Source organism: Clarias gariepinus, chromosome 7, assembly GCF_024256425.1.
Source record: "Clarias gariepinus isolate MV-2021 ecotype Netherlands chromosome 7, CGAR_prim_01v2, whole genome shotgun sequence".
NCBI lineage: Eukaryota > Metazoa > Chordata > Actinopteri > Siluriformes > Clariidae > Clarias > Clarias gariepinus.
In genome coordinates, this window is record NC_071106.1 from 24,440,516 (window position 1) to 24,456,420 (window position 15,905).

At 40.9% G+C, this 15,905-nt stretch overlaps 1 protein-coding gene across 1 annotated transcript in view; it reads left to right on the forward strand.

Annotated features, from left to right (window-relative positions):
• reln (reelin) overlaps window positions 1-15,905 on the forward strand; it is a 1,039,407-nt gene that overhangs the window by 675,010 nt on the left and 348,492 nt on the right. The window contains exons 31-36 of the mRNA XM_053500241.1: window positions 12,341-12,547; window positions 12,863-13,098; window positions 14,928-15,085; window positions 15,164-15,371; window positions 15,522-15,598; window positions 15,734-15,892. Coding sequence (XP_053356216.1) covers window positions 12,341-12,547; window positions 12,863-13,098; window positions 14,928-15,085; window positions 15,164-15,371; window positions 15,522-15,598; window positions 15,734-15,892 — 1,045 coding nt within the window. The remainder of the gene's footprint in view (window positions 1-12,340; window positions 12,548-12,862; window positions 13,099-14,927; window positions 15,086-15,163; window positions 15,372-15,521; window positions 15,599-15,733; window positions 15,893-15,905) is intronic.

The following is a 15,905-nucleotide window of genomic DNA, read 5'->3' on the forward strand; positions in this document are numbered from 1 at the left end:
GAAATGCTATTACTATTACTCCACTACATTTGGCTACACTCGACTCGTTACTTTTCTAACCATTTATTCTATACATGCATTTTGATATAAATATACATATGTACCTATGTAACTTCGCACAGCTATTGAAGAGGAGTGGACCAGCATTCCACAGGCCACAATTGACAATCTGAGTTAATTGTGGGGTCCCCAGAGTCCCCAAAAAACTGCACATTCCAGGGTGGCCTTTTATTGTGGGCAGTATAAGGTACACCTGTGCACTACTCATGATGTCAGATCAGCATCTTGATGTGGCACACCTGTGAGGTGGGATGGATTATCTCAGCAAAGCAGAAGCAAAGCTGATTTGTAAACAATGTTTGAGAGAAATGGTAATATTGTGTATCTGGAATGAATTTTAGATCTTTAAGTCCATCTCATGAAAAATCGGAACAGAAACAAAGGTGTTGCGTTTATATTTTTGTTGAGTGTATATTATATATATATATATATATATATATACAGATCTGGCCTTTAAAAACGCACGTTTTCGGAAAAGGGATCCCACGACTTGCCGCGAGTGCGCGCGGCAAGCTGTGAAAATGCCCTTCAATACCTGTAGGGGGCAGTCGTGTTTCAGTCTAAAGTATTGTGTGTCTACTGAAGCCGAAAAATTTTATGTCTCTTAGGCGCCCATTGACGGCAAGCGACAGAGCTCATAAACGTGTCAAGCTCAAACTGATATGTATTTATTCATCATTTTCATTCAGAATTATTATTATTAGTAGTAGTAGTTCTCCAAATTTATTATTATTATTATTATTATTATTATTATTGTAACGCACCCACGCGTGTGCAAAAGGACTACAAAGATGTATGACGTTAGCCTATATTTACGCGCTTTAAATGCAGATGGGTACTGGTGGCTCAGTGGTAGGTGATTCGCCCGCCATGCGGGAGACCCGGGTTCGATTCCCAGCCAGTGCTCAAAATTCCGGTGCTATTCGCTAAAATACCACGATGTAGCCATTACATTATCAAGTTATTAAGTTAATTTTTTTTTCTTAAGCTATGAAACACATTAGCACTCACCTCACAGTTGCTGTAAATTAATGATTATCATAAGCAAAAAGTGTAAAACAAAGGATTCACATTTATTACATTTTCACCCAGAGCGGGATTCGAACCAGGGTCTGGACGACTTTATAGGATATTCGGATATTATACAGATATTATTTAAGCAACGCCACACCACATGGAAAGCAACAAAAATGCTTCAATTTCATTGGCTGTCACTGAGTGTCAGCTATTCACGACTGGCCCCCGCGGAACACAGAATCCCCGGGCTTTGACTGCGCTTTCTCCATTCGTTATTACAGGGGCGGACTGGGACCAAAAAGTGGCCCTGGACTTCCTGGCCCACAGCAGCCCACACCATAATACATTGGCTCATTAATGTAGAGATACATTTTTAACACCAGTTACTAGTATAAAAATATAACACAATACAGAAATCAGTGCTATTTAAACATGTTATTTGAAGTATCACTGAACATATATTAGGTCAAAGAAACGGAAAAAAAGAACATCAAGACAAACAACATATAAATCTATAAAGACAATATTTTAAAAGGAATGGCAATAAAACTGAACAGGTAAGCTGAAATAAAATCAGTAGCAGCAGTAGCTCACGCTTGTAAACTAGTTACTTATTTTAATTATTAGGGTAGTCAATATTAACACGAAATAATGCTGAGAAACATTATTTCAATTAATATTGACCACCATCATAATAACTAGCACAAGTTAGTGCTGCTACTAATTTTATTCTGTTTGATTGCCATTCTTTTTACTTGGCTCTGGTAGATCAGGGGAGACGTGTTGGTCATCATCAGCATGTATTATGATGTGGGATGTGGTGCGCTGCTGGATCCAGCCTCACTGTCCCTGACCTGTTATAGGCAGAATCTGTTCATTTGAAGCATTTCACAGCATTTACCTCTAAAGCTTTTTCTTATTTTCGCGTAACCTTTTCTTCTTCCTCCTTTTCATTCATGGAAATTATTATTAATTTGCTCAGAAAATTCGCTGCATCGAGAAAGGATCAATATCTAAAAATTTAAAGATGCCCACGTGTGTGGATAAAGAATACAAAAGTGTATAATCTTTAATAAAGTTAATCTATTACAATGTTGTTTTCAATGCTGAAGCAAACATGATTTTGTTTTAGTCTATTCATTGAATACAACGCGACAGCGCGCTCCGAGGTGAAGCGCACCCACAGTTACTGTAATCCCCATCTCACCTTTACAACAGGTGTGAAGTCATCAAACCGGTTTCGCTGCTGGGGGGGCATGGGGAGGGGGGTGGATGGGAGTCTCGCCCGCGGAGCAATTCAGTGTAGAACCGCCACTGCCTATTTTCCACCACATCACATACTTCCCTGATCTCCATCTCCGCGCTTTGCTTTTATAATGTGGAGCAAGCCCGAGATCATATTAACGTAGAATTCATCATTCAAAGTTATTCATATCAGTGTATAGTAAGTGTGATTTGAAAAGTGCTATAACTCCACCTGCTACAGTTTCAGCCCAGTGGAACAATCTGACTACATGTGAAGTGCCATGAAAAATTATTTGCCCCTTCCTATTTTTTTTCTTTGCATATTTGTCACACTTGTATAGGTGGAATTTCACCTAAACACTTTAGGTGAGAACGTATAGGTTAATATGTATAGGTGAGAACAGCTGATTCACACTTGGGGAGAGTGAATAATTTGCATTTGAATGTTGTCTGGCATTGTAAGCACACGCAGTGACACTAAAAGAACAATAGGATTAATAGGAATAGGAGGCACTAAAGAGGAGGATTTTAATTTAGACTATAAAAAAATTAACCTGCGTGCGTGCCAGCTGCCACTTTTTAGTCTTATAATGCCCACATGACATGCTGGTACAGAGCTGGACATAGCTCATCCATGCCTATGATCCCGGGTTTGCACCCTGCGCTATAAAAAACGAGTACGACGGCCATCCGCGGACAGCAGCTCCTGCCTCCGTCCGCTCACGCTTGCTCTTCTTTGAAGTCCCTGGGGCGCGTTCCAATTGCCCCGTTTGCATGCCGCACTTCCGCATTGTGTGCGCGCGTCTCACTCACACCGCGTAGTAAAATCCACTGTAAACCAACAAACCCAGAGTATTTTATAGCGCGGATTGGAAGCCCGTGAGCAAGGAGAGCTCTTCTTCACTATTCGTGCCTAATTCTGCAGCCCTGCTTCTTTGCATATTTGAAGGAGAGGCCGCCTAACTAGTGAGCGAGGAGCTATATTGATTTGGGGCGCACGCCGTGACAGGCTGAAAAAAAACTATTGTCCTCAAAAATGTAACAGATGAGGACTCTGATTAATGTGCAAAAACTATATAATAAAACTATATAAGACTACATGCCTTTATAAGACTCAACTTTTATTTAAGCGCACTCACAATAACGAAAAAACGTGATTTTATAAATGTTTGAAAGCAAATAAGCTGCGCTGCTCTGTATTGTTTTTGGTGAAATTGAGCGCGTCAGAAAATGAACGCAAACGTTTTTATAAATGGTCAGAGTTAGTCTGCTTGCTGTTTTCCCGACGCGTTCATAATCATTAGTCTACTTCTGCCAGTGCGCTCTGGAAAACTCCATGCATGCGGCTGAGCGCTGATTAAAACTATGGAGTAAATTAAAGAGGAGAATCACGATGCCGAATCGAAGTCCTGAGTCCCAAACCTCATTTAAATTAAATTAACAAATACTATAAGTAAAAAAAAAAACAATAGCCCACGTTTAGAAACCGTTTATAAATTCTTTCCGACATGAGTTGGCCCGGTGTTATGCGCAGAGCGCCGGAGAATTTCCTGAAGCTCCGAAATCACTGGGGCATTTTTTCTAAATAGATGCTATTGTTAATAACTGATGGAGGTTTGGGGCTGTATACACACACATTTTTGAGGGGTTTAAAACGAATTAGTCCGAGCAGACCTACATGAAAGGTGAGAAGTGAGTACCTGTATAAGTATATACTGTACAACACACGTTTATCAACCTACATAAAAATGCTGCCTTTAAAAAACGCTTTATAAAAACGCTGCCTTTTGTAAAGTAAAAGTACTTTACAAAAGACAAACTGCTTTATTTCAGTCATGAATTCACAATCACATCACATTCCAGCTATTATTTCCAGCCGTGGTTAAATAATATATGAAATAATTACTAAATGCTGGACACAAACAGCAAATATGATGATTATTATAAAATGCCAGAAGAAGCTCGTGGTCATAAAATAATATTTACTTAATAATATAATATATATAGTTCATTTATGTCTTCTGATGATGTCGACACATTTTTTACGTTTTAAATAAGATATGTTGGCATATTCTTGAATCAGGACATTTGTATATTTAACACTATCAGATAGCCTACTATCAGGAAATTAAATTAATTTTAACACCATTTAAACCGAGACATTGCCATGTCTTTTACTGTTTTGTCCCTGTTAAAACATTACAAAAAATATATAAGAAACTTATTAAGAATTTTAAAGCACGAATTTGGGCATCTTATTTCATCATTATGAAAAAAATATGAAGCACATATACACACATTTATCATGAAAGATCTGTTGTAAAGCAAAATAAAATTCATGTTTGCTTCAGCATTGGGAACAATATTGTTTTAGACTAAGTAATTATACACAATTCTTCTTTGTACAGTACTTGGTCCGGCGTTTAAATAAAGTCCTTCCATGCGCCATCTGGCGGATATTCAGTGAAGCACAACACATTTATTTAAATTCCCGAATGTTGCTTACGGCAAGTCACGGCGCGCCGCGCGCTAAATTGAGGCATCCCGCGGGAAAACACGCGCAGTCTTAATGACCACATCTGTATATACACACATACACACACACACACACATGTCGGACTACAAGGATAATTCATCCCGGAAGTGGGCTCGTATTCCAAAACACTTGTAAACCAAATTTAAATTTCCCATAAGAAATAAGGAACATTTAAATTATTCATTCTACAGCCCCAAAAAAATCATGTGTCATCCTTTTTATCTACCTCGAGAGTTCACATCGGTCATAACCAGCGCTGTTTACATTTCACCACAAGCAGACACGGACACTACCTTATGCGAGCTGCATGAGGCACTCACACAGCACCAAACACAACATTAGGATGCTGCGCTTATTGTGGCGGAGGACTTTAATAGTGCCAACCTCAGATGCGCAGCGCCAAACTTTTTTCAACACATCACCTGCCCCACCAGGGGTGAAAGGACACTGGACGATTGTTACACTACTGTCAAGGACGGCTACAGGGCACATCTCGCCCGCTGTTTGGTAAATCCAACCACGCCGCCATCTTCCTCAAGGCAAAATACAAACAAAGGCTGAAACAGGAAGTTCCGGTTCAAAGGGAGGTCGCGCGCTGGACGGACCAATCGGTGGCTGCCTTAGAGGACGTACTTGATGCCACAGACTGGGACATGTTCCGAAACAGCTCCGATGATGTCAGCGTGTTTACGGAAGTGTTTACGGGATGAATTTTCCATGGCATTCATCAGGAAATTAGCGGATGATACAGTGGAGAAAAAGACTATCATAACGTTTCCCAACCAGAAGCCATGGGTGGATAAAACCATCCATGACGCTCTGAGATCTCTCACTGCTGCCTACAACACGAGACTTGCGTCGGGGGACATAGAACCGTACAAGGCTGCGTCATATAACGTTCTGAAGGCGATGAAAGAGGCGAAGCAGCACTACGGAAGGAAACTAGAGTAACAACTCCAACAGAGTGACTCTAGGAGCCTGTGGCAGGAACTAAGGACAATTACGGACTATAAGGCACCAACATCCGGTATGACGAACGCGGACTCTGGCAGACGAGCTGAACACTTTCTATGCTCGCTTCAAGGCTGCAGCCAAGGATGCTAGCGATCCTAATGCTTGCGGCGCTAACTGCTGCAGACAGGAAGACACTGCCAGCACTGGAAGCGTGTTCATCATCACCGAGCATGACGTGAGGAGAGCCATCAAGAGAGTAAACACCAGGAAAGCAGCAGGACCAGACGGCATCTCAGGTCGTATTCTCAGAGCCTGCGCAGACCAGCTAGCACCTGTGTTCACAGAGATATTCAACATCTCTTTATCTCAGTCGGTGATCCCCACATGCTTCAAAGAGTCCATTATTGTTCCTGTCCCGAAGAAACCACATCCTGCTTTCCTCAATGACTATCGCCCTGTAGCCCTCACCTCAGTAGTGATAAAGTGCTTTGAACGCCTGGTCAGAGACTTTATTTCTTTACTCCCGGACACACTTGACCCACTAAAATTCGCTTACTGTCCAAACGGTTCCAAAGACGATGCAATCTCAAATCTCCTCCACACATCACTCACTCACCTGGACACTCGGAGGGGGAATTATGTGAAAGTGCTCTTCATCGACTACAGCTCTGCATTTAATACCATAATTCCCTCTACACTCACCACCAAGCTGAAGCACCTGGGAGCTCATCTTTGTGTCAGTGGATCTTCAACTTTCTAACTGGCAGGCCACAGGCCGTAAGGATGGGCCAACATGTCTCAGCCTCCCTTATTCTCAGCACAGGAGCCCCCCAGGGCTGTGTTCTGAGCCCCCTGCTGTACTCTTTACACACCTACGACTGCGTGGCCACTACCAACTCCACCACCGTCATCAAGTTTGCTGACGACACTGTCGTGGTGGGCCTGATCACGAACAACAATGAGTCGGCCTACCTAGAGAAGATTGGAAATCTGGAAAAATAATGCCAGAGGAACAATCTTCTTCTGAACGTCAGCAAGACAAAGGAGCTGATTGTAGACTTTTGTACAAAGCAGGAGAGGAACTACCAGACCCCAGTCATCAACCGCAGCCCAGTGGAGAGAGTGGACAGCTTCCGATACCTCGGTGTTCACATCACGCAGGACCTGTCATGGTCCTGTCGCATCAACACCGTGGTAAAAAAAGGCCCGGCAGCGTCTCTAGCACCTCAGACGATTGAGAGACTTTAGACTGCCCTCCACGGTGCTCAGGAATTTCTACTCCCGCACCATAGAGAGCATCCTGACGGGAAACATCACAACCTGGTTTGGAAACAGCACCACACAGGACAGACGAGCTCTACAGAAGGTGGTGCGTTCAGCTGAACGAATCATCCGAACCGAGCTCCCTGACCTGCACTTGATCTACAGCAAGCAGTGCTGGGCCAAGGCCAGGAAGGTGGTAAAGGACCTCAGCCATCCCAACAATAGACTGTTCTCTCTGTTGCAGTCTGGGAAGCGATTCCACTACCTGAAGGCCAACACCGAGAGACTGAGGAGGAGCGCCTTCCCGCAGGCATTAAGGTCTCTCAACCACAACACAATACAGGACTAACATCATCTTTTTACATCCAACACTGACTGGGCATTCATGCACACTTTTGCACTATATATTTGTAGGGTTTTAACGTAATAATGACAATGAATGGCTGCCAGCATTCTTCATCATTAATATAAAGGGTTTACATAATGAAGACAATGAATGACGGTTGCATGGTCCACCAATAAATATAGACATTTTAATGTGGACACAATGCCAACGCATCCTTTACCATTAATTAGTAATGTTTAGCTTTGGGTCAGAGTTGTATCGAATCAGATAAGGTTATCAGGATGGCGCCATGCATGCTGGGAGAGGGGGTTCAGGAATGTGATCCATTGACTGTTCTCTCTATGGGAGCCCTGGTATTCGCTACAAATTTATATTTTCATTTATGGAACACTGCACAAATCACTTTAATAACAAGTCACTTTAAGAAGTCACTTTAATGTACACCTCTTTATATCTCTATATTATTATAATGATATTTGTTCCTATTTGTACAGTATATTTTATTTTACTTTGCACAGTATATTTTACTAGTTTATTTAATTTTCTACCATAATTATTTTATTTCAGTATATTTTACTTGTAGAGTATATTGTATTAGTTAATTTTATCTTCTAACGTATTTCTTTTATTCATATTTATCTCTTATGTTTAAGCTTTTATTTTTAAGGTCACATGCAGTCACAAGCATTTTACTACATATTGTACTATGTATGACTGTGTACGTGACAAATAAAATTTGAATTTGAATTTTGAAATAGAATTTTAACCTCTGTATTGAGAATTTCTTTTGCTTTACCCACACACACACGTGTGTTATAAGAAACAGTACACGCGCTTCTGAAAACAAAATAAAATGTTTTACATACACACACAAGGTCACAGTGTTATAGTAAACAGTACACGCGTGCATGGATGTTGATTATACCAGTGAGAGATGATCACTAAGACCCAGCAGGGGAGACGATTCCGCAGCGCAAGAGTGAGAAAAACGTTGGCTCAGTTGTGATCACAAAACAAGAAACACATGCGTGAAACATGATACTCGGTGCTCGTTAACCAAAACAATGGTCATTTTTTGAAGTCAAAATTTATTAAAAGTCTTTGCTCGTCTTGTGGAACACTCATAAACCATGTTACTCATAATCTGAGGTTTCACTGTTTAGTGTGTGTGTATATATAATAATTATTGTGTATAATAATATATAAGTATTACAATAAAAAAAACAGACATTACGATTGAAACAGTTACTCAGTATTTGAGTAGTCTTTTTACCCAATATTTTTTTTACTTTTACCTGAGTAATATTATTTAAGTACAGCTACTCTTACTTGAGTACATTTTTTGGCTACTTCACCCACCTATGCATATACCGTGTATATATATATATATATATATATATATATATATATATATATATATATATATATAGCGTGTATATATATATATATATATATATATATATATAAGCAAAATGTATTTTTTTTTGTGTGTATATATATAAAAAATATACACACACACACACCCGCTATATATAACCCACATCCACCAAACTCCATATGTGTGTGTCCCTGCTGATTATTCATGCCTAAAGTCTGGATTATTGTGTTTCTTTGCCTCAATTCTCTTGCACTTTGTTTCATGTTGCTGATTTCACCTTGTTTTCTTGTTTTTTCAATTCTCGTCTATCGAATTGAATTGTTACTTCGCTCTTAGATTTCCCCGCTCTGATCTTGTGCTCTCTCGTTTTGACCACGGCTTTTGTTTTACGTTTTTTGGATTGTCGCTTTGTTGTTTGATATTCCTGTTCCCGATCTAATGCTTCTGCTATAGACTATGATTATTATTTTGCGATTTGGCCCTGATTCTTTGCTGATTGATTCTACGGATTGATTTAACCCCTTGCTTTTGCTTTCTGACCACACTCTTGTCTAACGTTGCGATCATTCATCTGGCATTTAATGATAATTTAGTCTCCGAAAAACTCCCTTTGTCACTGCTTCTTGTCTTTCTCATCTATGGACAACAGACCCATAATGATCGACTCAGGTTCGGTCCACAATCTTATCAATGCAGCCTCAGCCAAAGCTCTGGGAATCTCAGCACTGCCCTTGGAGACCCACCTCAAGGTCCAGGCTCACGATGGGAAACCACTCCCATCTATTACTCGCAGTACTCCTCTCATCGGCCTGAGGGTCTAAGGCAACCACTTAGAGCAGTGTTTATCATGGAGGATTCTCACACCACGTTCATTCTAGGCCTGCCCTGGTTAACCCGTCATAACCCGCAGATTGACTGGACAAGAATTCCGATCGTGGCCTGGAGCCCTTCATGTTCCACGACCTGCTTATGAGCTGCCATCACATCTTGTCTCAGCCCTGCCTCTGCAAACTCACCCGCGTCCCTTCAAAGTACCACGATCTCAAGGAGGTGTTCAGTTAATCTCGGGCCATCTAACTAAGACAACCGATCATATGACTGCGCCATCAACGTGCTCCAGGGCACCATGTCTCCCAAGGGCCTCCTATACTTTGTCACTCAAAGAACGTGAAGCTATGAACCTGTACATCACGGAGTCCTTCGTGATGGGGATCATTCATCCTTCCTTCTTCCCTGAGGGGACTAATTTCTTGTTTGTGAGTAAAAAAAGATGGTTTCCCTTATCACTCCATAGATTATAGGGGGATAGACAAGAGCACAGTGAAGAACCTCTTCCGTTAATGGCAATCGCCTTTAAATCGCCAAGATCTTCACCACTACAGTACTAGATTAACTCAACGTATACCACCTCGTCTGGATTCGGTAGGGACATTATGAATACATGGTGGTCTCGTTTGGTCTTATTAATGCACCTGCAGTCTTTCAGACCTTCATTAATGACTTACTTAGGGACTTCCTTAACTCATCGGTCTTTTTAGATGACATCATAATCTTTTTATTAAAGATTCATTGGGGGTTCATTCAAGGGTTCATTATTGGCCTTACTGGTATTGAGATGGAGCCTATTGGAGCCCGCCAAACTCCAAGCAGTGGCAAATTGTCCCACACCTACCTCACGGCAGGAGCTTCAGAGGTTCTTTGGTTATCCAAGGCTAGAACTCCATTGCTGACCCCCTTACAGCCATAAATTTCCCCAAGACCTGGTTCAGCTGGTAGCATGAATCCAAAAGAGCCTTCACAGAGCTCAAAAAGCGAATGTCCGCGCCTATTCTCACCATTTCGGACCAGTCACCACAATTTATTGTCAATATCAATGCTTCTAGCATGGGGGCATCCTTTCCCAGCATCCTTTTATTTTTTCTCACCGTTTAACCCCTGCTGAGACAAACTATGGCATCAGTGATCGAGAGCTTCTGGCCCCAAAGCCTAACGCTCTCTCCAGACAGTTCTCTCCCACTCACTACATCACTGCCAACGAGACCATTATCCCTCCATCCTGCTTGCTTGCAGCAGTGGAACTTGATATCGATCCAGCAAGCCCTGTCTCGTGAACCATGGCCAAGTAATGAACCACCTAATAGCCCTTTTATTTCCCTAACTCTATGCTCTCACGTCCTGCAATTGGTACACAGCTCCAAGCTGCCACCCTAGTTTAGCACAAACTTTGTTTCAGGTTCAGCAACATTTTTGGTGGCCCATGTTAAAGTAGGATGCCTCCAGCTTTGTGGCGGCATGAGACATCTGTAGAAGAGACAAACATGTCAACATGGCCCCAGCGGGCCTCCTCAGACCTCTGCGTATCCCGTACCATCCTTATTCCTACATTGTACCAGATTTCGTCACAGGGTTACCTACTTCCAACGGCCACACCTTACTTCATTCCCCTGCCAAAACGTCTATCTGCCAAAAATCCCACCGGACTTATAATAGTTCCCGTTTTCAAGCTCCACGGCATTCCCAAACACATTGTCTACAACCGTGGGCCATTTTGCAGACTCGTTGGAGCCGCCCCCAATCTGTTCTCAGAGTTCCACTCCAGTGCAACGGCCAGACAGAGAAAAACTGCCCTGGGTGGAGTACACCCATAACTCCCAAGTTTCATCATCTACTGGTTTGTATCCCTTCCAGTGATGCCTGGGGTATCAACCGCCCTTGTTTCTGTCTCAGGAGGTTAGCATTCCATCTGCCCAAGGTTTCGGCCATCATTGCAGAAAGATCTGGTTGCAAGCTACAATGACTCTATAATGGGTCGGCAAAAGTTACAAGGGACAAGCTGACTGCAGGCGCTCCAAGGCAAGTACAGAGTGGGACAAAGGGTCATGCTCAGTATCCAAGACTCTCATAAACTCTCTCCTCATTACATTGGGCCTTTCACCATTACTAAGATTGTCAAACCCTCCACCGTTAAGCTTTTGCTCCCCTTAACCATGCGGCGGATAAACCCCTCTGTGTTCCGAGTCCCAGTTACGCCATGTGGCCTCATGCTGATTAATATATACCAAGTTAATATCTGACTTTTATAAATGCCTTCCCCCCAAGGCTCCCCGCCCAAACATCCAGAGGCATTATATTCCTATTTCATATTCTTTATTTGAATACTTTATTCCACTCTATTCTATTTTTTTTAAGTCATGGGTGGTTGTACAAGCATTTCATTGGATATTATACTGTGTCAAATAAAATTTTTATTAGATTTTATAACAAAAACAGTATTTTACTAAGAGTTAAATAATTAAATAATTCAGCAGTCTTAAATTGTATATCTGGAATTTAAAAACTGAAAATAAGTATTAAGGACAGTTTCCAACTGAAAACCATTTTTTTTGTGCCAGATGTGTTAAATAGATGTTTTCTTTATGTTGACTACTAAGTACTGATAATTATTACTGTTAAGAGTTTTCACAAGTCCATATCAATGTCACAGAAAATATTTATATTCTCAAATCCTTAATTTGCTATTTCACTTTCTGAATTTCCTTAGAACATTTATGAGAAGCCAGCATTTGATTACCCACTGAACCAAATGAGCATCTGGTTGATGCTGGGTAATGAAGGGGTGACCAAGAAACAAAATGGTAGTTTTTGTGCCCCCACACCTTCAGCCCTGGTATTTGGAAGATCGGATGGTGACCGAGTAGCAGTGACCAGGGACATTGCCCTCCAGCCTGGCTCTACATTGCAGTTCAAGGTACTGTGACTATAATGTGACTATAAAAAAGATCAAATGGCCTTAGGCGTTCTATTTTTTCCCCATAGATCCTCAGATACTTTACTTTTGAGGATTCAAGATTTCCCAAAAACTACTAGAGCATAGTTGTCACTGTCCATTCCTTTAGATATGAAAACTTTTCAAAAATAACAAATATGTATGAGTCATTTTTACTACTTTCAAAACAAAAAAGATGTAAAGCAACATTTAAATGTCCTGTAAAAGTTTTTAAATGTTTGTAAGCAGCACTATTACTCTAGCATACAAAGTTCTTATGGTGTCTCCTATTCATAGTTGAACATTGGCTGCAAATCAGAGTTCAGTGACTCAGCACCTGTAATGCTCCAGTATTCCCATGATGCTGGACGAAGGTGGGCCTTGGTCCAGGAGGCCTGTTTCCCTGAATCCCCTGGAGTAGCAGGCTGTAAAGTCAGTGGGAATGAGTTTACAGAGCCTACTGTCTACAATACTGGAGACTATGAGCGCTGGACCAGAGTCACAGTTGTAATTCCACGCACTGTGGCTGCAAGGTACATTAGAATAGCAAGAAAAATCTGCTAAACCTACAAATAAATATTTTGATATTTTTATAATGCATGCATCTGGATACTTATCAAAACACATGGATACTTAATTCATCAATACCAGTGCTAGGTGTAACGCGTTAGAGTACTTTACCCTACTTGTACATAGAGTTTTTAAAACGAGTAACCTAGCACATTAAGTCTGCTATTTAAGTACTTAGTTATTTAGTTATATTTTCAAAAATGTAATCCGCTATTTAGACAATTTATGTGTTCCGTGAGCCAGACAGCAGAGATTCCGTCATCATTGTGTGTGTGTGTGTGTGAGTGAAAGTCATCCTACAAGCCCCGTCCCGCCCCGATAATATGCCCCTCTCTGTTATTCCTGCTGTTAGGTGTTAAAAATTTATGGACCAAACTGATGGTAAAATAATTTTCTAAAATAATTTTGCTTAGGACTTGACTAAAACAACATGCTGAGGAATCACAAAGGAGTTTTCAATTTCTGCAATGGAAAAGTTCTTTAACTAGTTACCTTTATCAGAGGGTAATGCTGTAATGTAACTGATTGCGTTTTAATGACAATAATTTTGTAACGTAATTAGTTGTGGTTGGGGGACTTAAAAAAGTAACGTCCCCCAACACTGATCAATACACTGCCTGTTTTTTTGTGTTTTTTTAAGCAAGGCAGTGTACATTGCCATTTTATTAAAAATGTAAAATAGACCACCCTAATTATTACTGTTTAGGTTACTAATGGGGGATAAAACAAAAATAAGTTCCACTTAATATCATATACTGCATATAAATGAATACAGTGGAACCTTGGATTACAAGCATAATTCATTCTGGAAGCGGGCTCGTATTCCATAACACTCATAAACCAAATTTAATTATTCCATAAGATAAAATGGAAACTTAAATTATTCATTCCACAGCCCAAAAAAATAAATAAGTAAAAATAATTAATACAAAATATAAAGTAAAAAAAAAAAGTAAAAATGAATCCAGACAGATAAGTGTTTTCGTTTATGCGCGCAGGTGCCGTGTGTGTGTTTGGGTCTGTCGTTATGTTTGTGCACGCACGTAATTTGACACCGCGCTGATTCACACACAGTCGCACACACACACACACACACACACACACACACACACACACACACACACACGCTAAAGGCGAGAGAGAGAGAGTGTGTGAACCGGCACGGTGTCAAATTACACCTGTGCACACACACAATGACAGGCTGAGGAAGAAAATGGATTTTTAATGTTCTAATGAAAAAAAGTAAAAATAAATGCAAAAAGATAAGTGTTTTAGTTTATGCGCAGGCGCTGTGTGTGTGTGTGTGTGTGTGTGTGTGTGTGTGTGTGTGTGTTTAGGCCTCTCGTTATGTGTGTGCGCACACGCGTAAATCGACACCGTGCCGGATTACAAACACATACATACACACTTTCTTTTGCTTTACACGCGCGCTGTAAACAACAACGAAAAAAGGTTTTACACACACACATGTGGTGTAAAAAAAAAACATGTGATTATACCATTAAGAGATGCGCACTAAGACCCAGAAGGGGAGACAATTACCCACAATTCTGCAGCGCAAGAGAGTGAAAAACCGTTGGCTCGGTTGTGATCAAAACAAGAAGCGCATGCGTGATACATGTTACTCGGTGCTTGTAAACCAAGACTTGCAGGTTTTCCAAGTCAAAATTTTTTAAAAATCTTTGCTCGTCTTGCAGAACACTCACAAACTGTGGTTTCACTGTAATCGGTTTACTGTTTGAGCTAATATCGAATATATATGATAAAACTTTTTGCCCTTTCTGTTCTTTAGTAAAACTCGTTTTCGCTGGATACAAGAAAGCAGTGTTTATCAGAATGCACCTGCATTTGCCCTGGACAGTGTCTACATATCTGGACCTTGCCCCAATTATTGTGGGGGTCATGGGGACTGCATATCAGGAGTCTGCTTTTGTGACATGGGGATGGAAGGTACAGACTTTAAGTGATATATAGTTGTTTTGTTCTCATGTCATATAGACAATGGCAAATGTATATTTTGTCAATTAGTTGAACAGGACAGCTGTGTGCCCTCTGCACCTAGTCCCACTGAGTTGGCTGAGGACTTCGAAGGAAAGTTAAGTCCCTTTTGGCAAGTACTTAGGGGAGCTCAGATAGGGAATGGTTGTGGTACCATCAGTAAGGGAAAAGCGCTCTACTTTGGCAGTTTTGGACAGCGAGAGGCTCGCACTGTGCCTCTGGATACCACTAGCACACGGTTAGTGGTATAACAACTTTTCATAATTAGCTTCCCTAATGATAAAGTTAATTAATAGTTAAATTATTAATCAGTTCTGCCATGGCACTAATTTGTGGATGATTTTACTTGTTTTCTTTTTAAACATTACTTGGGAATCTCTTACTGCAGACTTATTCAATTCTACATTCGGATTGGCGGCAAGAACATGGGCCCAGCTTGCACCAGGCCTCAATCACACAATGAAGGTATTATTTTTCACCATTTACTGTAGTTGACATTTCAGCTTTACTGCCACAAATTGGGCTTCTACACAACTACCACTAATATGCAGTGAGTGGTTAGGACCTTTCATCACTCTGTTTCTTTGAAATGTATTTTAGGGGTGATTGTCCAGTACTCCATTAATAATGGGGTGCAGTGGAAATTCCTCCATGCATTAGAATTTGGGTCATTTCTAGAACCACAAGTGGTGACAATCGAACTGCCTTTTCAAGCAAAAACTCCTTACACCATTTTCCGTTGGTGGCAACCCACACAAGGTAAGAAATGCTG